Here is a 20166-nt window from a genome sequence, read left to right on the forward strand (position 1 = left end):
ACCGAAAGATAACCCTGAGAGCGGGATTTTTCAAGGAAATCATCAACAGTTACCATCCTTCGTTAAAACTTTCTTCTTTCTATCGTTGCGATACCTATATTTTACCGTTTCGAAATATTTCTTATTTGAAAAACAATATTATTCCATTGTGAAATCAAACAAATCAGAGAGGATGATGTGTGTGCATTGTATGGTCACAACTGTACAAGTAAACCTGTTGATCGTGAAATTACGAATTCTTGAAAAGTCTTTCGATATAGGACATAAACGAAAACAAACAACCAATTATGAAAATGTTATTATATTTCTTTCTAATACAAAGGAAATTGATCGTAATTCATCAAAATGTTGTTAATTAAAAATTGGTATGCGCACGATAACATTTATTATAATGGTAATGTAAGAATATATTTATAACTATTGTTATAATAATAGTAATAATAGTAATAGTAGTAGTAGTATACCGCGAATATGGTCATTACTGAATAAAATAGGTATCACCCATTTAAATATGCATAACTGCCAAATTATTGCTACTATAGAGAAAGTGAGCAGTAGAAGCAGTTTATGAAATTGCATATTGCAAGTTGCCTTACCTGTTACTATGAAATGAATAGGATCCAACAATTAAGACACTTAGTTGAGTATATCGCAGATATCTTGAAAAGTATACCGATGCCACTGTGTACTAGTATTGAAAATTCACGATGCACACTTCGTGACGCAAGTGCAAATTGTATCAAGTACAATGTTTTTACTCTATCACGAGCGAAATGTTGTATTGTATTTTATAACGTTCTAATACTACTACTGCAAGTGTACTGCAAGTACAATAACACATACAAAGAATCTGAAATGTAATTGAACGGAGTGAATTCTACCGATAAGTAAAGAGGTACAGTGGCGGTATCACAGCTACTTTGATATCATACAACACTTTTTAAATGTTTTTGTACACACGTTTCTAACCAGTTTACAAGTTTCAACCTTCGCGATTCTCTCCCTTTTTTTCTTCTTGAAAACTTAGAGACACTAATGTTATTCTACGCTCAATGAATCTTTTTTTATAAATTTGAATTCTCGAGACCTTTTCGAAACATCAACATGATATAACCGAGTGTCGCAGAGTGTCACAAAATAAGCAACATAGTACATAACAACTTAGAACAAGTAATAAATAATCTATACATTAAATTACGTAAGTGTACTTGAAATATTTTCTTACAAATGAATCCGAGAATATATACTAATGAGAATTCTCAAACAATATTAAACATCATCATGTAAGAATAAATAAACAATATCAGGCAGCACGATACGATTTTGCTTTGGTTTTTATGAAATACACCCATATTAATTCCTAATTACGGTAACATTACAAAATGCAATATACGTAGGATGGCCAATATTGCTCTGTTTTATTCACGCTGTTTTCACTTATAGAACAACGTATTTAACGGCTACCTCATTTGCATTTTACGTTGTTGCCAGACTGCAAATTTTCTGTATGCCGTGTTCAATAATTGGTTTAAGTGACTTGTCAAGTGTTGACTGACGGCGGAAAAGTCACGTTGAACGCGATCCTAGAAACGAAATGATATTACGTATGCATGTAATACAAATAAATGAACAACATAATATAAGATAACACACATAACGAAAGACTTACTTCGAAAGGTTTAAGTTTAGCAGAATGAAATCTGTGTAACGCTTCGTGCATTCTAATTGCCTTTTCTTCGAGCTGTGGCGTCGTTGGTGGAAAACTGCGCCAAAAATGCCTTAGAAGTTCGCATGTGCATACATAAACGTTACGTAACTCATTTTCTAAATCCTTTGGTATTAATTCTGCGAATATACAGGAAAAAACACCAAATATTGCAAATATTTGAATTTCTTGATGTTTTTCAATCGTTTACTTACGTCCAAGGCTTTCTTCTCTAAAGCCTTTCATCAGCAAACCACCAGGAGTTAATTCCCCTAAAGCCGAAACAGCTGCAGCTGGACTGACTAACGACGTTGCTAATTGCCTCGGTATACTATTTCCTGTCAGCCAAGCACTTGCTTCTCTTTTTAATTGGTTTACGGTCATAAAAAGCTCTTCGGATGTAGGTACCGTATTGCCATATCCTGGTACAGGACCATGTAAATATCTATCTATGTGTGTCAAGTTCAATGGTGCGCTATAATTTGGGTTTGCGTCACAATTGCTTTCAAGATCATCATACGTTAATTTCTCTTGTATTCGAAGCTGTAAGTGTGAAATATTTCGCTTTTACCACTAATAATTAACAATGTACTGGACGATATACAATATTATTTCTATGAGTTTTACAGAATAACATGCGCATTATCAGTTTACCTTTTTAGTTTTTGGTTGTTCGTCGTTTCGATTAGAAAGTGCAGACTTGCTTGCAGAAGGTGTCGATCCATTTAATTGCGGTTGAGTAGGTTGAGTAGGTTGAATAGGTTGTATAGATTGCTTGGCAGTGCTGGCTTTTAAAACCATAATGCTATGTTGATTAAATCTTTTGATCATGCTTTGATGAACAATATTGCCTGAAGTTTTATCAAACTTGCTCGGTCCGTTTCCATAATTTTCATCCAGGGTTTGATCTTCGAAGGAGGTAATGTCTACCAATGGATTATCGATACCCAATTGAATATCTTTTTTGAGCTCTTGATCATCTATTTTGGCACATTCGGTAAAAAGATCCTTGGTCCCCGCATTAATACGATCTCGATGAAAATAATGTGATTGAAAGAACTTTGTCCAAAAATCGGATTCAGACATTTTATGAGGCACGTTTTCTTGATGTTTTCTTTTTACCGCAGGATACGTCTTAAATATACATTCTATTACATCGACAGTCAAATTATACTTCAATCCATTGCAACCATCGGTTTGTGGTTTTATGTCAGCCTGAAAAAAATACATATTTTGATACTAATTCGCTCATTTTCTGGTCGATAATTTCTACTTAAATACAAATCTCACCAAAAAAGCGCTATTAACACCAATTTCTTGACGCTGACTCTTTTTAGCTTGAGTATGTTCTGCAGCATGCTGTGACCAAAATTCCTCTGATGAAATAACTTGGGGAATAACTAAATCTCTGTACAATTGTAGCAGTACTGGATTTTCCTGAAGCATTCTGATAAATTGTACTTCATTATATTTGTGAATAGAACAAATTTTTAATTACAATACCCACTGCATTACCTATTTTTCTCCTCTAGTTCTTTATTTACTTTCCTTTTGAATTTTGGCAATAGTTGCTGAAGTAACTCTTTCACATCATCACGATCCTTTATCTGTGCCTCCTGTCCATTTCTATTTACAAAATGAAACGTAGATGAAGAACCATTGTGTAATACAACTTGCAGCTGTATTTTTGATTTTCCTTCCGGGGATATCTTTTGCACTGAAAAAGAGGAATGTTATTATAAGAGGCCCCATTTCTTCAAATCTTTAATTATGCAGTCAACTTATGTTAAATTTGGATCCAAAATCTAAATGTGTGTATATACAAATGTGCATATATATGTCCATACATGCACATAACTGCAAGCATATATAAATACACAATACTGTATATTACACATAGATATATGTATGCTCATCAAATAGGTAAACAACGAAAAGATGCAATGAATTTATAGAGGTACATTTTTGTTCTGCAATATTTCTTTTATTAAATAATATTTTATCGATTACACGGATGGTCTTACATTTAATGTCAGCATACTTGTGACTAACAGACACAGTGTCTCTATTGTCGAGCATCCAAGCTATTCGTTCGTTCATCACATATAATGTGCCATCTCCTTTTTTATAACGAACTTGTCCTACTTGCATCAAAACATCTTCCGACGATGTAGTCATGGTGGATATACTGTACTAGATAATCCTTCTAAAGATACTACGTACAATCCTAAAAAAATATATTATAAAGTAAGTATCTAGTATTCTTGGGAAGAAAGAAGTATATTTATGACATTTTGTGGTATTATTAAGTTAATCACGTATAATCACTTCAAGCAAGAAAAATTTCTTTTCTCACGTAGTATTGTAAAACCATTTCTATTATAAAGGATACTTAACACATCTATACATATTTCCATAATCAAATATACTATCTAGTAATTTGGCATTCACATTTAAATTTACATAGGGAAAAGAGAGGAAAAAAATATATATATACATATATATATGCAATATAAATAGAGAATATTGTTCAAGAGAAACGTTACAAATCGAGGAAAATTCGTATTGTCAAACTAAAGATCTAAAAGTGTCATTAGTTTTCCATTAAATGGTTTTGTTTAATTTCATTAAAAAATCGTTCAAAGTATACAATTTTTGAGAAAATACAGTACCGTGTATAAAAATTACGATTTGTCACTGTGCGTCCTTGAATATCAGATTACAACATAACAACTTTCGAAAAAAGCATTCTTTGCAAATATCCTGGTAATACAGGCTCATATTGGAATCAATGAATTTCGACAAGCAGTGAAATTTCGAAAAACATAAATGAAATTTTAAGTCTACGTTAGGAACCAAACATTGATGTGATTTCGTTTATGACTCGCGTCTCGATTTGTTAATTACAGTTATCGAGGAAAAGAAGGCTTTTGGTATTGCTTAACGCGCGGATCGTGCATCGTTTGATTGTGCAAATGAAAAATTGGACTATAAAGAATTCATTTACCGGTAACAAAGTGCGAAAAACCGTGGAAGAATGCAGAAGCCCGTTGGGCGGCACGGCCATGTGCAGAAACACACATCAGTGGACACATCGCGAAGCAAAGACGGCTGCGAACGGACCGTCGGTACGAACAGCACCATCGACCTGCCGAGACTACCGCACTCTGTTGTTCGACTCAGCCTCCATTAACATTTCTCTTATTAAATGATTTTATCCTTGCTTCTATACTTTTCATTCAAGTAATTACACCGTGGTAACATTCTATATTCTCTTGTATACATCTAGAATTTCTATTGTAAATCCACATTATAATAAAGAATCGTTTCATATTGTAGAGTCGTTGATTTGACTAAAACAGCGCAAGTTGTAATTCTCATGATATACGAAGAAGCATGCGTGGTTACAAACGCGCTAGGTGGCGCCAGATTCAAATCTCGTTACAAGGATATCTTTACAATTAGAACTGTTTTCCATTACTCTGTAAAATATCAATTGCATAGTTCTGTCGTTGCAACGAGTCTCGTTATCGAAAACAGTAAATCAGTTAGTTTTTGATTAGTCAACCAATCATATATATATATATATATATATATATATATATGTATAATATAATAATTAGTCAACAAAACATATGAATTATACTTTGGTGATTTTCAAACACAAACTATACATTTGCACGCACAAACTGTCACGTAAATTAAAGCAGAATGCAAATATGAATGTAAATAAAATATAAATGAATTGTTTTATACATAATAAACTATAACAAGTTTATCGATAATTTTATAATATCGACGAGAACTTGTTCAAAAGACTTATTCAAGATCAAATGGAAGGTAATGCGACTATTATATAGTGTCTTATATTTGCTATATATTTTTAAATGAGTTATAAAATATTTGTCACAAGATAAATTAAAATCCTCTTCATCGTAAATTAAATATTATCGTAATTCAAATACACAACTATCTAATACGTATTTTATTGTAATTTTTGTTGTGGTTTTATTACTGAAATATAAATATTGATCAAATGAAACTATCATATTAAATTAAGATTGATTTTCTTTCTAAACAGAATTTACTTATATAATAAAAAAACAAAAACGGCAACGAATATGTTTTGGATCCGGGTGTTTGCGCGATACTTCCGAGAAGAGTCCATTTATGAAATATTACGCATTAGAGGATAATCCAAGTGTATCACCAAATTCATACAGTGTTTTAGAATCGTATAAAGCTATTAAGAACAAGGTATGAATAATTACAATTTATAGTACTAGTTGATGATACTTTAAATATTACAAACTAAATGCTACACGGATTCAAATGATACGTTACATTTCAGCCTTGCTCTCGTAGCATCAGTAAAAAGGGCTACAGTGGTATCGCCAGATTCGCAATGCCAGCGTTGCAGAAAGATGATTACACGTCGCCGTTCAATTACAAAACTTCTGTATTCCCTGAACAATCGAGTAAACTAAAGTACTCGTATAAACGTAAAACAGGATCTTTTCCCACAAATTCAGTTCCAGGGTAGTATAAGAAAATTATAAAAGTAACTGTACCAGTTATTCAATATAAGTGAATTAATGTTTATATATTATAATAGTCCAGGAATGTATGTCAGTGCCAAAAGAGAAGGTATTAGATTTGCACATAATTTTGGTGGTAGAGTGAAAATGGAACTTGGCGTGCATTTGAAATGTTGTAGTGGAATCGCAGATGTCTGCAAACGATGTGGAAAACAGATATTCGACGATTATTGGCACCTAAAAAACAAAATATTCTTATGTAGATTATGCATGGTCGAGTATGAAAAACAAAATAGATATAAAAAATCAAGTTCGATATTATTTCGCGTGAGTCTGTAATGTAGACGTTGCAATGTACTATGTATAACATAAATAATTGGATATGTTATGTCTGCGTACATACTTATTTTTTATAAAACTGTAGAAAATACGGGACTGCTCAATTATACATCAGCATGGCGCAACCACTGCAAAAATATGGTCGATGCAACCTAAAATTGTCACACAATGGATCCAGAGAGAATCTTACCTTTCTGCTTATTTAAAAGAATGAATACAAACAACCCTCTCGTATACATATAATAATTCCTATTAAAATCGAATTTGCTCTATGAAAATACGACAAGGTATATACTGAATCGAATAATATTATATGTATATTTCTTCTTCTTACATTTAAATGCAAAGATTTATTTATCAAAAAGAATGTCTCATAACGATTTGATTCGTTTCAAATTCAATCAATATTTATACATTTTTTTAAATATATGCTTATGTTTTAAATATAATATGTACACACGCTGTATAAAAAAATAAAAATGTGACCGCACAAGTATTCGCGTATCGCTCATTTGCTACAACACTATTTTCATAGTATGAAATTGGTTGTTTTTGACTCGCTGCTGCAGATGATAAATGATAAATGATAAATGATGAGTTTCGTAAGAATTTATGGCAGCAATTAATAACATATTCTTGCCAATTGTAATGATTCAAAACAATCGAATTCTTTATTTAGAACTCCATTGTAGCAAACGAGTGATATACGAAAATGTTTGTATACGTATGTAGTAGATACAAGTAACATAAGTGCTTAATTAGTATTGATATATGTATGTATTATGTCTGACAATGCTTGCAGTAATTTCCTGCACCAATATCATTGCACTCGCGAAGTGTTCAGTCTGCGTATAATATGTGTCCGACACACAAGGGGAGTCAATAAGTCATCTAGCATCAAAATCGAAAATAATGTCAGAATCGTCTCACCGTACATTATTCAGGTATGTCGTATGTATATTACTTTTTAAAGCGATGCACATAAATGCTTCATAGGCGACAAACGAGTAATAGTTTTCGACATTCGGTCATCGGTAACGTATATGCAATTCTATTCGGCTTTACTTACGTTAGAAAGTAATCGGCTTAATAGTAAAGTAATATGCTCACTAATTGTAGTCATCGAAACAATTATTTCACCGAGTAACTAGTTACGACTGTTTGGCGACAAGTCTTGGTCGTCGTCCATTTGCTGTAAAATTGATTGTTTGGTGATATCTTCCATAGGATTGCCACCATCAGGAGCTTGTCTCGATAACACGAGGTCCGATGTTTCAGAGGAAGTAGAATAACTATGTTCAGTCGTTTCAAGATCAATCTGTTTCACCGAAGTATTTTCAGGCGACATAGTTGTGGTTGACTCTGTACTATTATTATTATTTACTAACAAGTCGTTGCAACTGACTTTACGAACGACAGTTAAGTTAACATCATCGTTATCAATATTTTCTGGCAATCCAAACGGTACCGTTCGAAATAGTTCAGCACTTGCCGATGACGACGCACCGATCTCTGTCGTCTTTTGTACATTGTCTAATTGGATACTCGCCGACGTAATCAAATCTTTAGTGTAACGATTATCTAATTGTTCGATGGCCTCTTCCTCTGGCAATGTATTCGAATAATAAAAATCTGGTACTAAATGTTGATAGAGAAGTGGATTGAAAACACTGTTCGAGTCCATGTGACGAATGTTTGAAGCTATCAGGTAAGTTGTTAAGCCATCGTATTTTGACGCATTGCTGTTTTCTTCGGAAGTTAATTCTTCACGGATGACTGTCGACATTTTGTTAGTGATCTGAGATTGTGACGACGCTTCGAGCAAGTGTTTATTTTCATTAGTTGAGCAATTTGTCGCGTGACCTTTGAAAGTTTCAATATTTCGTTCATTTGCACCATCTGTCCCTTTCAGTATTGTACAAGCGTTGATCTTTTGAGTGCAAGAACTCAAGCACGTACCATTATTCCGCATAACGTTACTGTTTTGTGGGGAATTTGTCAATAAATCAGTGTTACTTATCATTGGCACAGTTGAAGTCGAAGGCGATTGTAGAGGAAACTGTAAAGATAGTTTATCGAGTAAATAATTTATATGGGTTTTCGTTCCCCGTTCTGGGTAATCGGAGGGACTATTTCCCAATGTTCGAATGTTTTGCATTAAGAATTCTTCATTTCCATGTTGTACTTGACAATCGATTACATTCTGTTCGGCATAAGAGTTTGCCATGTAATAAGAACCGGATGTCATTTTTGCAGATCTGTTTATTTTGCTAATATTAGCAAAAGGTTCAGACGAGCAATCACGAATTTCAGTTTCGCTCGACGTATTTTGATTCGTATTCGATTCAAGTACTTGTCTCACTCTGCCACTGTCATTAACTGTGTCTGCAACAGATGTTATTGCACCCGCACTTTTGTAATCATTATTTTCTACATCGCTGTTCGATTCATTTAAATCGAATTCATTATCAGTGTAATCTTCGAAAGCTGCGTTTGTAATGTCACGCAACCGTAATTCTAAACGTTTTGTAATTTCATCTAATTCGGTCAGTTTTTTCCTAGAAAAAGTATCAATTTCGTAATGATAAGATCACTCCCCCGCCCTTCCCCCAAAACAAAAACAAAAAAGAGAAAATAAATTTTCTTACTTTAGCGATAAAGATAAGAATGGCATCGATGCGTCTTCAAGACCAACATACGACATAGAGTCGGCCAATTGATTTTCAGTGAGTTCTGTGGTTTCTACTTGCACAAGAGTTGGTGAAATATCCTTTCTTATTGCGTCGTTGGTATGTACCTCCGGGACATTTAATGGTAACCAATTTAATTGAGATGTATCATACACTGGAATTCGTGTTGTTCCCAACGTCGACGTTGGTTTCTTGAACAATGCTAAGTTATCCAATGGTGCTATGGACACCTAAAATATAAACGTTAACGTACAGACAAACGAACAAACGAACAAACGAAGTAAACGCATGCGAAAAATTAAATCTGAACGATACTTTGATTTGTCCGTTGCATTCTCCAGAGAAGTCCATTATGTGAAACCATCCGGATATTATTGGAAAACCGGAAATTAAGACTGAAATATCGATAGCAGAAAATCCAATAACAACATCTCTTTCCAAGTTTATTTGCATACTTGTATCCGAGTCTACGATGCGCCAAACTTTTAATATCAATCTCTTTTCAGCCTAAAAAAAGACAATTTTGTAGAAGAAAAAAGTGTCCACTTCTTAGACAATTTAACGATTACGTACACGTAAAAGTAATTCCACTGGCAATTGTACGTCGCTCTTCCAGTTCCACGTAGGATTACAACTTTGTGGGAAAACATTGGTAATCATGCAGGAATTTAAATGTTTCGATGGATCGCATTTATTAGCCTGAAAAGATACATATGTACTGGGTTCAATGGTCTCATTAAACTTTTCTACTTTTGGTAAATGCAATGCACATTCGATTTCAACGACAGCTCGAAACATTGTTTGACTACTCTCAGAATCCATTGAGTCATCTTCTTTATTATGTATTGTAGATGGTAAGTCGAATACTTTACTGGTGTAATCAATGTTTGGTTGTTGGTCTGTCTCTTCTTCGTATTCGGCGCCAACACCAACACTTCTGTACGTTTCTGTGGGTAAGCGACAATTGTGTCTAATGCTACTACCATCGCTCTCGTAATAACTATTATTGAAGTTTAAGTCACTTATGCATATGTGTTCTTTTACATTTGTAGGTATTGGTTTTTTCCCCTTTAAACTTATTTCGTTGTTCGAATCATCCTTGTCAATATTTAAAACTTCTGTTAAACGGTCCACTAAATTATGTAAAATTAAATCCTCCGAATTTGTTTCTTCTTGTGAGATCTTTTTCAATTTTAGTTCTTTAATGGTTGAAATGTCCGTCTGACATTCTTGAGTTTTTAAATCTAAACAACACATTTTTTTCTCTACCAAATCGCTGACATAAGAAAATCGTCGATCGCTTTGCAATCTTGTTTCTGGATCATTTACCAATTCAGACAAATTCTCAGAACAATTCGACGCATTATTGGTATTTCGTAAATTTCTTGAAGTTTCTAATAATGCAATTTGTTCCGTGGTTCCAAGAGCTACCAATGCATACAATTGACCGTGAGATTGACCTGTTACGGGATCGATAATCGGCACCCATTCGTCTACACTCACGACAGGATACTGAAATATTCGAATAGAACAGTTTGCAAACGTACTAATCGAAAAACGCTTTTTCTGACATAGAAATTAGTATGTAGTATGCATTTATATATACCTTGGACGACAGCAACTGAGGCAGTGCGTGCGAATCTCTATACGCGATATATAATGGATGTATAGACAATTTTACCAATCCTAATAAATTATCTACATTATTATTGTTTCTATAATAAACTTCAACGATTATGTAATTATTTTCCATAAGATTTAATAAATCAGCGTCAAAAGCAACAGGTGCTATCTGCAACATAAAAAACACATTACCATAATAAACAATGAATTGTAAAAATAAAACCAAGAAAAATGAAACAATTACTTGAGAAAAACGATAAAGTGGATTTTTCGTGTTGGTAAAAATTGGGCTTCTACTCTTGTCCTCCGTCCAAAATGCTCTACATATTAAGTAAGTATTTAATTCTGACAATTCTTTTCCTTCTGCAATATATACGAAGCCTCGAAGTAAAACCTGTGGAATAATTATTCTTTCAGCAACGATAATTTCCCACTAGAAAAATACTTGTCTTGTAAATTGTGCTTTTTATACTTTTTCATTGATGTCATTTTCTCGATCTTTCACAGTAATTTTTCTACCATCAGAACGTTCTGTATCACAGCGAGATACATTGGTTGTAGCGAGCAAATCATTGACAGTAGTTACACGATTTACTTGGGTTGAAATCGATGGTAGCTCGCTACGTGTCTCTGGCCGAATATCCGTCGCAATTTTATATCTTTTTTTATTTTTATTTCTGCTCAATTGTTGCAGCATTCTCAAACTGGGAATATTTTCTTTGGAAGATATAATATCATCTAAGAAAGTGTAAAATATTTGAAATATCAGTATTAACATAATTTTTCTTATAAAAATATGCCTTATGCTTACCAATATACTGCTTTCCAAAATGAACAAAATCTGAACCTAATTCTGCAAGTACACTTAACTCTCCAATCTTTATTCCCTTATTGAGAATAATTATACGCTGTGTAGTGCTCCAATTTTTAGTTTTTATAATATCATTAACGTGCATAGTACCAACACCTAATTCAATCAGTGATTTTTTGTTAAAATGACGGATACATATTTTAAACTTTACAAAATACTCTGTGTGCGATTTTAATTTTGATATTTCATAGATACCATCGTGGTTAAAATAAATTTCTGTAAAGTGAAATCTCTATTAATACTATTATATTATTGACAATAAATATACGAAAAATTAAAAAAATTAATATTATCTAGATAAATCGGAACATACCTTGATCTGTTTGCTTTTTAGAACTTATTCTTACAGACTTGTTATTATTCACTGATTTCTTTTTACCTAATTTAACATGTTCAAAAGTCATGTCGTACTGAATAAAATAAGTAGGATGCAAGAAAGTATTATCATGATCTAAAAAATGAAAATAACATATTGTAAGACAGCGAACAAATGCATTTCAATAATTCTCTAGTTACATTCTATAAACATACGTGATGAGAAAGAAGATTTAACACGCCTATAACCAGCAGAAGTCAGGGCAAATGATTCCACAAAAATTCTAATACTATTTACTCGGTCCAATAGTAAATTTTCTGAAATATATTGTATCGCAATGTTAATTCATACAATTAGATGATCTTGAATATTTATTTAAACGAGATATGTACCTTTTGGTTTAGTATACATTTTTCCCAATGAAGAATTTGTTTGCTCAAAAGATGTATCGTTCGGTTTAATTTTCCTCTTACTATGTTTGCACACGTCGAAACTATCGGATGTAAAATCTATCGAGCTCGCAGTAGGAGAGGTCGATTCGACTATAGATAATGGTTTGTGGTCGTCGAGAGATGACGTTTCTCTGTCCAAAAGATATTCCCAGAATTTGGTGTTATCATTAGGAGACACACGAGACTGTATACTACCACTCAATGAATTATCACTGTAATCAAAAACATCTTCACCACGCGATTCCCTTAATACTGCTCCTCTCAGTCTTTGTGCTCTTGCAACAATCTGTGTAACAAGTTCATCCATAGCTTCCTCGTTACCTTTGGTCAAAGGTTTTTGAAATTTTGTTCTTTTTGACTTTAAAATGGATTTATAAATTTCATATTCCTTGGCCTTCAAAGTATTCTGTATATTACTTGTTACCTTTTCTGAATATTTATAACCATCGGTAGTTATCGGCACAGTATTATCAATACCATCTTCTTTAACATATTTGTTTGGTTTCATGTGCATGTTTGAAAGTTTTGTTGCATATTCTAATTTCATGGAAACATGTATTTCTCCTATTTTACTTTTAGATTCATTTACTATCGGTATATATTCAATATAGGGCTTAGATTCAAAGACTTTTAATAAATCTATGATTTTGGATGTTCCTAGGACTATGTTATTCTCTTCGGAAACAACTGTTAATTCTATACACTCGCAGTTTTCAACGTATTCCTGAAATAGATTTATATTCGTACGAATAGCATAAATTTCTGTTGTTTCATACTGGGATCTTGTGATATTTTTTGCAACATCCACTGGCCTGAAAAGAAACTATACTTTATGTAGTTCACAAAGCAATTGAAAACAGTAAATTTGAGTTTCTAAACACAAACTAATTGTACTACGGTACATTTATACAAACGTAATCTCTTTAAAGAAACTGAAATCCTTTACCTAAATTGAGCACTAACAGTTTCACCCCACCAAGACGCAAATATTTTAATTTCTCCAAAATTTCTCTCGGACCAAACAACTTCATCTATAACAAGCTTCAAATAACCATGAATTTTCCCATTAACTGACGGAGGTAAAGATTTCTTAGATTTTCTCTCCAGATCCATTTATTTTCTGTGCACAGAGCATGATTGAACTTCTTTACTTGTTTACATCTATCGCTAATTTAGGTTAACATTATTTGAAACAAACTGGTACGCGTCAGATCAGTAAGTACAAATCCGTGCAACAATCACCACTTTAACCTACAAAAGATAATTAACAAACACACTTTTATGTATTCTGTTTCTTTTTTGTCAACTTAGCTTTAGTTAACGTTAATAGAATCAATATGTATATAGTTTGTCATCTACAATCATCTACAATTCAATTTCTAGCCATAATCAGTGGTGAGATATCGGCCAACTTTTATCGCGCATGCGCGGCGATTTTAGCCTCAGTAAAGTAAAATTCTTGATAAAATAGGGTACCTTGATCACCCTGCAAAATTTTTAAAAATTGTTATGATTTGTAGCTCCTTCTCTAAAATTAGCTGCCATTTTATAATAGAATATTAAGGCTGTACTTCCGGAAGGTACCGGTGGCCGATCGAGATGAAACTTGGTGGGTTGATGAGCAGTCGCATCATGCTGACACATACGCACGACTCGGATGTGCACGTATAAGCAAAATTCAATGTAGTAGTAGCTATAGTTTTTCGCGAATATCTCCGAGACTATGGCTGAGCGGCGGTTACATGTATAGGAAAAAGTTGTTCAGAATGTTGATTTTTACATATCCACCAAGTTTCATCTCGATCGGTCACCCGTGCCTTTCGGAATAATATCCAATAATAACAATAACTTATCATAAAGTATTCCGGTACTTTCCCGCCGATACCACGGCCCCAATACCTTTTCCTCATAATACAGATACGTTACTTTTTTGGGCGCGCATGCGCGAGAAAAGTTGGCCGATAACTTACCACTAGTCATAATTGCAAATACAAATGTGCTGCCACCTTTCAAAATACAACTTAAACTATTGAACATATCTAAATTACATCCGACGGTAAAGTATCCAAACCATCGACGAGATCGTCGGTGTCCAAACGCGATCGGGTTTATTGTATAATGTCATCATATGGCCGTGGCCTGTATGTACTACACAAGTATCCTATGTGTGTATATTTATGTATATACATATATATGCTAGAGAGGAAAGGAGAGTGCTCTCGCCCAGAGTACCCATCTTTTCCTACATTAACTTTAGCATCGAACAGAACCCATTTCAGTTTTGTGGTCTGTGGCATGAATTGAAACTATATTGTTTCAACGTTTCAACCTTAGTTCGTAACGTCAATCTGTCTGAACTCATGGGGTTCTATAAACAAGTAGTGTGACGTGTCGACGGTTAGAACTCTCTCAATTACTGCAGCAATTGAATGTCGTTCTATTGTATTAGTTAATGACATCCCACACGTTTCCCGCAATTATACGTCGTTCTAGTCTTATAATCTTGGAATTGGCGAGGGGCAGTGTCCATTCGCAACAAACTTAACCTCGTACAATAACGGATAGGAAACATGGGTAAGAAAATAATTCGCACATGATATTTTCATTCTTTGAAAGATAACCTGATTATAAGATAAATGACCCTTTCCTAGAATACTATGTAATCCGTTTCTTAGCAACCTGTCAATATCTATAGGAAGTATAGTGCAAATGCTCGCGTACGATACGTTTCATAATCTTATCTGTAACATGTATATGCGGACAGATTACTCATTCATTGTCTCAGTCATCTATTCACACCTTAATCGAACAGGTTGTTGTTAATCAATATTAAAGATGAGAAACTATGAAGAATCGAGTGACAATCTTCCATTGCGTAGAAGATTTGAGAGTAACATTAGCATAGACAGATTTTCTGAAAAAAGTCTTCATGGACTTGAGTATGAAAATAGATCTTGCAGTAAGTTTTCCTAAGCGAAGAAATGACTATTACTTAGGAATCAGTGCAATGTAGCTATTAAGAGATTTATAGTAATATTTATATTAAAAATAATGAAATCATACTCAATTGTAAGGTAAAACTATATTATTGTTATTTTTCAGGGAATATATGCAATGACTGTATGGCTAGAGTGCCATATGCCACTCTTATTGCAACTATTATGTGTTGCTTGGGAGTCGGCATATTTTGTGGGACAATGTACAGAGGTGTTACACTGGGCTCTTTAATGATGGATCAGGTACAGTAAAATATTGATTTGTTATAAATGTATTATATAACACATTTAATGAATAAATGCATTACTAGGTATTTCATTTACGGCTCGGATGGCTGGAAGCAATACAATTAACATTTGCAATACTCGGTGCTAGTATGGCAGCTTTGGGTTTTATGATACTATGCGTTGGTTGCCTCGCAACTGGAGCTACAAGACACAAAGTATACCGTGCATGGAGATCCAGAGTTGGTGGTCGTATTTCTTGCGCTGTTGTATGTATCTATGCGCTCGCAAATGATAATCTTAAAATGAATAAAATAATAATGTCTCTCATTTTTTAGTTCATGACAATCACATACATTCTACAAATAGGTTGGCTCTTAATATTCGCATTTCTGGTTATAATTACCTGGATCTTTACTATATTCTGGGGACTGTGTAGCAATCCCAGAGTTCAATCTCTTGATCAGTGCATCGATTTCACTCAATTCAGTAAGTTCTGCAGTACGTTACATTCAAAATTTTTATTGATTTCGTAAAAATCTTAAAATTATAAGTGTGTTTTTGTTCACGTAGGTTTTATATTCCCAAATAATACTAGAGTGGAAGATATGAAAGTATGTGGACCACATGAGGTAAAACTATTTTGTAAAGATTTTGTGGAAAAAGCAGAGGTCATGTTTATTTTGGCAACGGTAGCTGCGATGTTAGTTGTGTTAAGTCTTATACACTACTTGATGTGTCTATCTGCTAATTACGCACATATCCGAGATCACGAGAAATTCCAAGAATTACAAGAACTTCAGTACCTGCAAGATCCAGGTGATGCAGATTCTCCCCAACCTGGTATGGGAACTTTGAGCTCTCATCATCGTGCTAAGGATAGATTCTAGGATACGGCCCGCGAGATCTTCGCTATGAACCCTTTGTAAACCTGCCACTCCTGTTTATCGGAGATAGAAGATCTCTTCTCTATAAGGATAGAAAATATTTTGGTGTTACTCTTCTCTCTGTACCTAAATTCAGTATTCTACGAATCGAGTATTACTGCAGTAGTTTATTGACTGAAGATCTTGCGGGAACACTTCATGCCGTCCATTTTATACGACTGTCGTATAAGCATTTATCTCGTTTTCAAGTTTCAACTCAATTAGGTAATGATTAGAAACAAATAAGATATATTGTAGTGTTAAACATTCCATTATTGTTGAAATTCACGGGATGTTGAAAAAAATGGTATGGGCATATATATACAGAATCGAATATCGTACAAACAAGTAATGAAAAAGTTCGTATAAATGTTTCTGCTCTTTGTGCCTAATAAATCCATCAAATTATGCCCATATCTCATGGCATTCTGAATAAGTTAAGACAAGATTCCATAATTCGTGTGCGTTTAAAGATGACTAAGAATTTCATCTACAATGAAAATGTACAGTGAGTATGCGCGAAGCACAAAGTGTATAGCACACAGAGTATATATTGTTACGCATCGTTAAGACCACTCAATGTATCGATATCTCTTGATATCGACACAGTCGACCCATACTTTCTAATTTCTCTATATAGAAATATATTTATATCTATATACACAAATGTCTGCTGTGCACAAAAATATTTGGTTGCTGATGTCTGTATATTATATAAGACTGTCTAACAATGCAGACTATATATTAAGTATTGTTAATGTTCATATTGAGATTTGTGCGCTAGAAGAAGTGCATTTTTTTTCTATAGAAGCTACTTTTATTGTACATTGCTACTCAAATATTCTAAATGTACTGGAGAAGTAAGAAAATGGTTAATATTCTCGTCACGTTCTCATTCGTATAAATTACTATCTATTGCAGTTGCATTTAATAGAATATCATTTCATCAAACTCTATCTTTCACGAATTCTTACTGAAGTTTAACTGCCATTGCACAATTACTTCAGAAAATCAAACATGGATATAGATAATAAAATGTAACAATAAAAATTGATTAAAACTATATTTTGAATGCACAAGATTCGATTGTGCCAAATTCATGCAATTTAAGCAGCGAGTAAAAAATCATATCGTACGTTATTGTACAATGTATAATAAAATATTACACTGTTATATCATATTGTATGTTATTAATAAGAGACAAATTCTAAAGTATATATAAGTACCAAGTTTGACTTAGAATGCAACTGTACTTGCTCAAATTACTTAATAATTTGTAGTTGTTTTGAACATGCAATAAGTTTCGAGGAAAGGATAAGTTTGTTCAAAGAAAACAAATGTCAGTAATATTATATTGCGCACACTTGGTAAGCATTTATCAATTTGACAATTACATTTTATTTACATACAAGATAAGTTAATTGCGCAGGTTACACTTAATAAAAAAATGGATTTATTGTTTTGTTGTTTTTTTTAACTATGCGCTACAAGTTTCGTTTCTAGACATTTGTATATTCCTGTAAGAATGAATAAAATTACTTTCTATTTCGCATATGCGATTTTTGAAAATATTTTAAATGTTCCTTTTTCGAGCGTTAAAACTTGTTTGTTGCGTGTTAATTGGCAAATTTCCTTTTTATTATTATGTACAATTAATTACAATTTGTACAATTTGTATAAATCACCATGAGTTATTCATCGTAAAACTGGAGATCCAACTCCAGGTCGAGTGCACTTACTTCTTGGAAGGTATTGATGAAAGTGTACCGTGAAAATATCATGTACAACTTTCGGAACCAGACATATTGAGACTTGTGTGCAGTCATGGCATTCTATAAAGGCAAGAAACAGTTTCAAAATATATCATTGTACCCGTGTTGGACCTATAGAAATAAGGGACTTAATATCGTCAATGATGGTGTAAAGACAGATGTATTCTATATTTCACAAAATGAGTACTATCGTTAGAAATTAATACACAGAAATATAGACTTACTCTTATGGTCTTCCTTTGATCATATGTCACTAAATACCAGTATGAAGCAGTTAATAAGCTAATTGGTAAATCTAGGAGTTGTACATATTTCCTAATTATATTCACAGACTCTAACACATATAGCTTACAATCTGAAAAGAAATTCGTTTTCTTAGTATTCATTTATTACTAATTTGGTGTTCTAAATAGTGATACTAACAAGATGGTACTTTCTTCTCAATGCATAACGCAGCTATGGCAAAGTATAGGGAGATGTGATTCTTGTGTCGACTTATGCCATGCTTGTCAAATGTTACAACTGCATTGATTTTATAAGTCTCTACATGTTGTAAAATACATTCTGCCACTACTTCTGTTGGCCATTGTACATTTTGATCATCAGGTAACTCTGTACTCCTATACATGCATTTATTGAACTATGATAGAAGATTAGAAGGATAGAATGTGCCTACATTCGTGGATGTAATATCAAATTTTGTTGCACACTAAATAAATTAAATTGTCCTTACATTACTATAGTTACATTAGCTTCTGGAATTCCTAATATTTTTGTACAATCCCATAGTTCTTCTTTTCTCCTCTTATGTCCACCTAAAAGAACATTTACATTTATAAGAAAAACCAAAAGTACTCATTTATATGTTGTATTATTTGTACTATGCCTGACAATTTATCCTGTTGTTAATAAGGCTGTTTTACTTGTATAGTAGTTGTTAATAAAGCATTTACATTTTTGCTTTCACTAAAAATTAAATTCGTATGTAGCAACAACAGGACACATAGGTAGGTATATTATATTTATATCATCCATAGTTGATAAATTGAATTCCGTACCGGTAGTAAGACAAAGAAGGTATAGCTCACTAGCCTTTGATTTTGTAACCCAGTAGAGTAGCGGACCAAAGAACATGACTTCATCATCCGGATGAGCAGTAACTAATAATATTCTGGCAGGCGGACCTGGAAGCTGCCACGCTTTGTGGCTGACTTTCTTCAAGATTGAATAAAGGCAAATGCAAACGCAAAGGTAGGCAACAATAGCAATTAGCAATTGCCATGATATTTCTTTTATGTAATACCACCACCAACAAATTGCTTCATTAATTTGCAGACTAAAGTATTCCTTAATAAATTCGAAATCTAACATTTTTAATGACGATGTACGAACTACTTCCACTTACGAGGATTACGGTCCTGTCATATTTCTGGAAGAGCCTGCTACCCTTGGAAACTCGGGATAAGATTTCTTTCTTTAGCAGAACATCGTAAGGTTATGTTGTGCAGAAACCAGATAATAGGATTGGGCGCCATACTTGGATAAGTCGATACAAACTGCTTGTATAATGCTCGTTCACATTTATCTACATTTTTTTTAGATCTTCTTGACAAGGTTTTTCATTTATTTCAAGTTGGATCTTTCAATATAGAATTCGCTGAATTTCTTCTAACCACATCTACATTTGCTAGACGATTATGCAAAATATAAACG

At 33.4% G+C, this 20166-nt stretch overlaps 5 protein-coding genes across 8 annotated transcripts; 2 read left to right on the top strand and 3 right to left on the bottom strand.

The window, feature by feature from the left end:
• Nucleotides 1–285: 285 nt before the first annotated feature.
• Nucleotides 286–4967, bottom strand: Tfb1 (transcription factor B1). The gene is made up of 8 exons (XM_076785698.1): nucleotides 4713–4967; nucleotides 3730–3932; nucleotides 3221–3422; nucleotides 2996–3152; nucleotides 2360–2920; nucleotides 1921–2248; nucleotides 1670–1845; nucleotides 286–1583 (listed from the first exon to the last, which is right to left on the bottom strand). Exons 2-8 carry the CDS (start codon nucleotides 3881–3883, stop codon nucleotides 1461–1463), a joined length of 1701 nt encoding a protein of 566 aa, XP_076641813.1. The 5' UTR covers nucleotides 3884–3932; nucleotides 4713–4967; the 3' UTR covers nucleotides 286–1460.
• Nucleotides 4968–5538: 571 nt separating this feature from the next.
• Nucleotides 5539–6796, top strand: LOC143352219 (uncharacterized). Its single transcript, XM_076784547.1, has 5 exons — nucleotides 5539–5545; nucleotides 5787–5962; nucleotides 6057–6244; nucleotides 6321–6570; nucleotides 6668–6796. The coding sequence occupies exons 1-5, from the start codon at nucleotides 5539–5541 to the stop codon at nucleotides 6794–6796; spliced, it is 750 nt and encodes a 249-aa protein (XP_076640662.1).
• A 90-nt stretch (nucleotides 6797–6886) lies between these two features.
• On the bottom strand, nucleotides 6887–13920 carry LOC143352814 (uncharacterized). Of its 2 annotated transcripts, XM_076785697.1 has the most exons (13): nucleotides 13481–13920; nucleotides 12959–13346; nucleotides 12475–12892; nucleotides 12298–12399; nucleotides 12080–12217; nucleotides 11707–11982; nucleotides 11368–11633; nucleotides 11140–11289; nucleotides 10879–11064; nucleotides 9846–10784; nucleotides 9588–9779; nucleotides 9231–9502; nucleotides 6887–9140 (listed from the first exon to the last, which is right to left on the bottom strand). In XM_076785697.1, the coding sequence occupies exons 1-13, from the start codon at nucleotides 13645–13647 to the stop codon at nucleotides 7730–7732; spliced, it is 4905 nt and encodes a 1634-aa protein (XP_076641812.1). In that variant the 5' UTR covers nucleotides 13648–13920; the 3' UTR covers nucleotides 6887–7729. The 2 variants fall into 2 exon arrangements, with proteins under 2 accessions (XP_076641812.1, XP_076641811.1); XM_076785696.1 differs by having other exon boundaries at nucleotides 12475–13346.
• Nucleotides 13921–14750: 830 nt separating this feature from the next.
• Nucleotides 14751–18233, top strand: M6 (neuronal membrane glycoprotein M6). Of its 2 annotated transcripts, XM_076785699.1 has the most exons (6): nucleotides 14751–15108; nucleotides 15347–15493; nucleotides 15637–15773; nucleotides 15842–16024; nucleotides 16094–16244; nucleotides 16329–18233. In XM_076785699.1, exons 2-6 carry the CDS (start codon nucleotides 15370–15372, stop codon nucleotides 16643–16645), a joined length of 912 nt encoding a protein of 303 aa, XP_076641814.1. In that variant the 5' UTR covers nucleotides 14751–15108; nucleotides 15347–15369; the 3' UTR covers nucleotides 16646–18233. The 2 variants fall into 2 exon arrangements, with proteins under 2 accessions (XP_076641814.1, XP_076641815.1); XM_076785700.1 differs by lacking the exon at nucleotides 15347–15493 and having other exon boundaries at nucleotides 14753–15108.
• Pig-l (phosphatidylinositol glycan anchor biosynthesis class L) lies at nucleotides 18020–19994 on the bottom strand. Of its 2 annotated transcripts, none has more exons than XM_076785702.1 (5): nucleotides 19512–19991; nucleotides 19187–19268; nucleotides 18877–19073; nucleotides 18678–18808; nucleotides 18020–18513 (listed from the first exon to the last, which is right to left on the bottom strand). In XM_076785702.1, exons 1-5 carry the CDS (start codon nucleotides 19822–19824, stop codon nucleotides 18373–18375), a joined length of 864 nt encoding a protein of 287 aa, XP_076641817.1. In that variant the 5' UTR covers nucleotides 19825–19991; the 3' UTR covers nucleotides 18020–18372. The 2 variants fall into 2 exon arrangements, with proteins under 2 accessions (XP_076641817.1, XP_076641818.1); XM_076785703.1 differs by having other exon boundaries at nucleotides 18493–18564; nucleotides 19512–19994.
• Between the last annotated feature and the right edge of the window lie 172 nt (nucleotides 19995–20166).

This window comes from Halictus rubicundus, chromosome 3, assembly GCF_050948215.1.
Source record: "Halictus rubicundus isolate RS-2024b chromosome 3, iyHalRubi1_principal, whole genome shotgun sequence".
Classification (NCBI taxonomy): domain Eukaryota; kingdom Metazoa; phylum Arthropoda; class Insecta; order Hymenoptera; family Halictidae; genus Halictus; species Halictus rubicundus.

What these genes read in the sequence shown, in the direction of transcription:
- Tfb1 (XM_076785698.1), bottom strand. Translation starts at nt 3,883, where the DNA reads ATGACTACATCGTCGGAAGATGTTTTGATGCAAGTAGGACAAGTTCGT. An exon ending in CAAGTATGCTGACATTAAAT is followed by an intron (nt 3,423 to 3,729) that starts GTAAGACCATCC and finishes CCTCTTTTTCAG; the next exon opens with TGCAAAAGATATCCCCGGAA. An exon ending in GTGTTAATAGCGCTTTTTTG is followed by an intron (nt 2,921 to 2,995) that starts GTGAGATTTGTA and finishes TATTTTTTTCAG; the next exon opens with GCTGACATAAAACCACAAAC.
- LOC143352219 (XM_076784547.1), top strand. An exon ending in CCCACAAATTCAGTTCCAGG is followed by an intron (nt 6,245 to 6,320) that starts GTAGTATAAGAA and finishes ATATTATAATAG; the next exon opens with TCCAGGAATGTATGTCAGTG. An exon ending in CAAGTTCGATATTATTTCGC is followed by an intron (nt 6,571 to 6,667) that starts GTGAGTCTGTAA and finishes ATAAAACTGTAG; the next exon opens with AAAATACGGGACTGCTCAAT.
- Pig-l (XM_076785702.1), bottom strand. Translation starts at nt 19,824, where the DNA reads ATGTTAGATTTCGAATTTATTAAGGAATACTTTAGTCTGCAAATTAAT. An exon ending in GCTAATGTAACTATAGTAAT is followed by an intron (nt 19,074 to 19,186) that starts GTAAGGACAATT and finishes ATGCATGTATAG; the next exon opens with GAGTACAGAGTTACCTGATG. An exon ending in ATCAAAGGAAGACCATAAGA is followed by an intron (nt 18,514 to 18,677) that starts GTAAGTCTATAT and finishes TTGCCTTTATAG; the next exon opens with AATGCCATGACTGCACACAA.
- M6 (XM_076785699.1), top strand. Translation starts at nt 15,370, where the DNA reads ATGAGAAACTATGAAGAATCGAGTGACAATCTTCCATTGCGTAGAAGA. An exon ending in GTATGAAAATAGATCTTGCA is followed by an intron (nt 15,494 to 15,636) that starts GTAAGTTTTCCT and finishes GTTATTTTTCAG; the next exon opens with GGAATATATGCAATGACTGT. An exon ending in GCTCTTTAATGATGGATCAG is followed by an intron (nt 15,774 to 15,841) that starts GTACAGTAAAAT and finishes ATGCATTACTAG; the next exon opens with GTATTTCATTTACGGCTCGG.
- LOC143352814 (XM_076785696.1), bottom strand. Translation starts at nt 13,647, where the DNA reads ATGGATCTGGAGAGAAAATCTAAGAAATCTTTACCTCCGTCAGTTAAT. An exon ending in TTTTGGAAAGCAGTATATTG is followed by an intron (nt 11,634 to 11,706) that starts GTAAGCATAAGG and finishes ACACTTTCTTAG; the next exon opens with ATGATATTATATCTTCCAAA. An exon ending in TTCTTATCTTTATCGCTAAA is followed by an intron (nt 9,141 to 9,230) that starts GTAAGAAAATTT and finishes TACTTTTTCTAG; the next exon opens with GAAAAAACTGACCGAATTAG.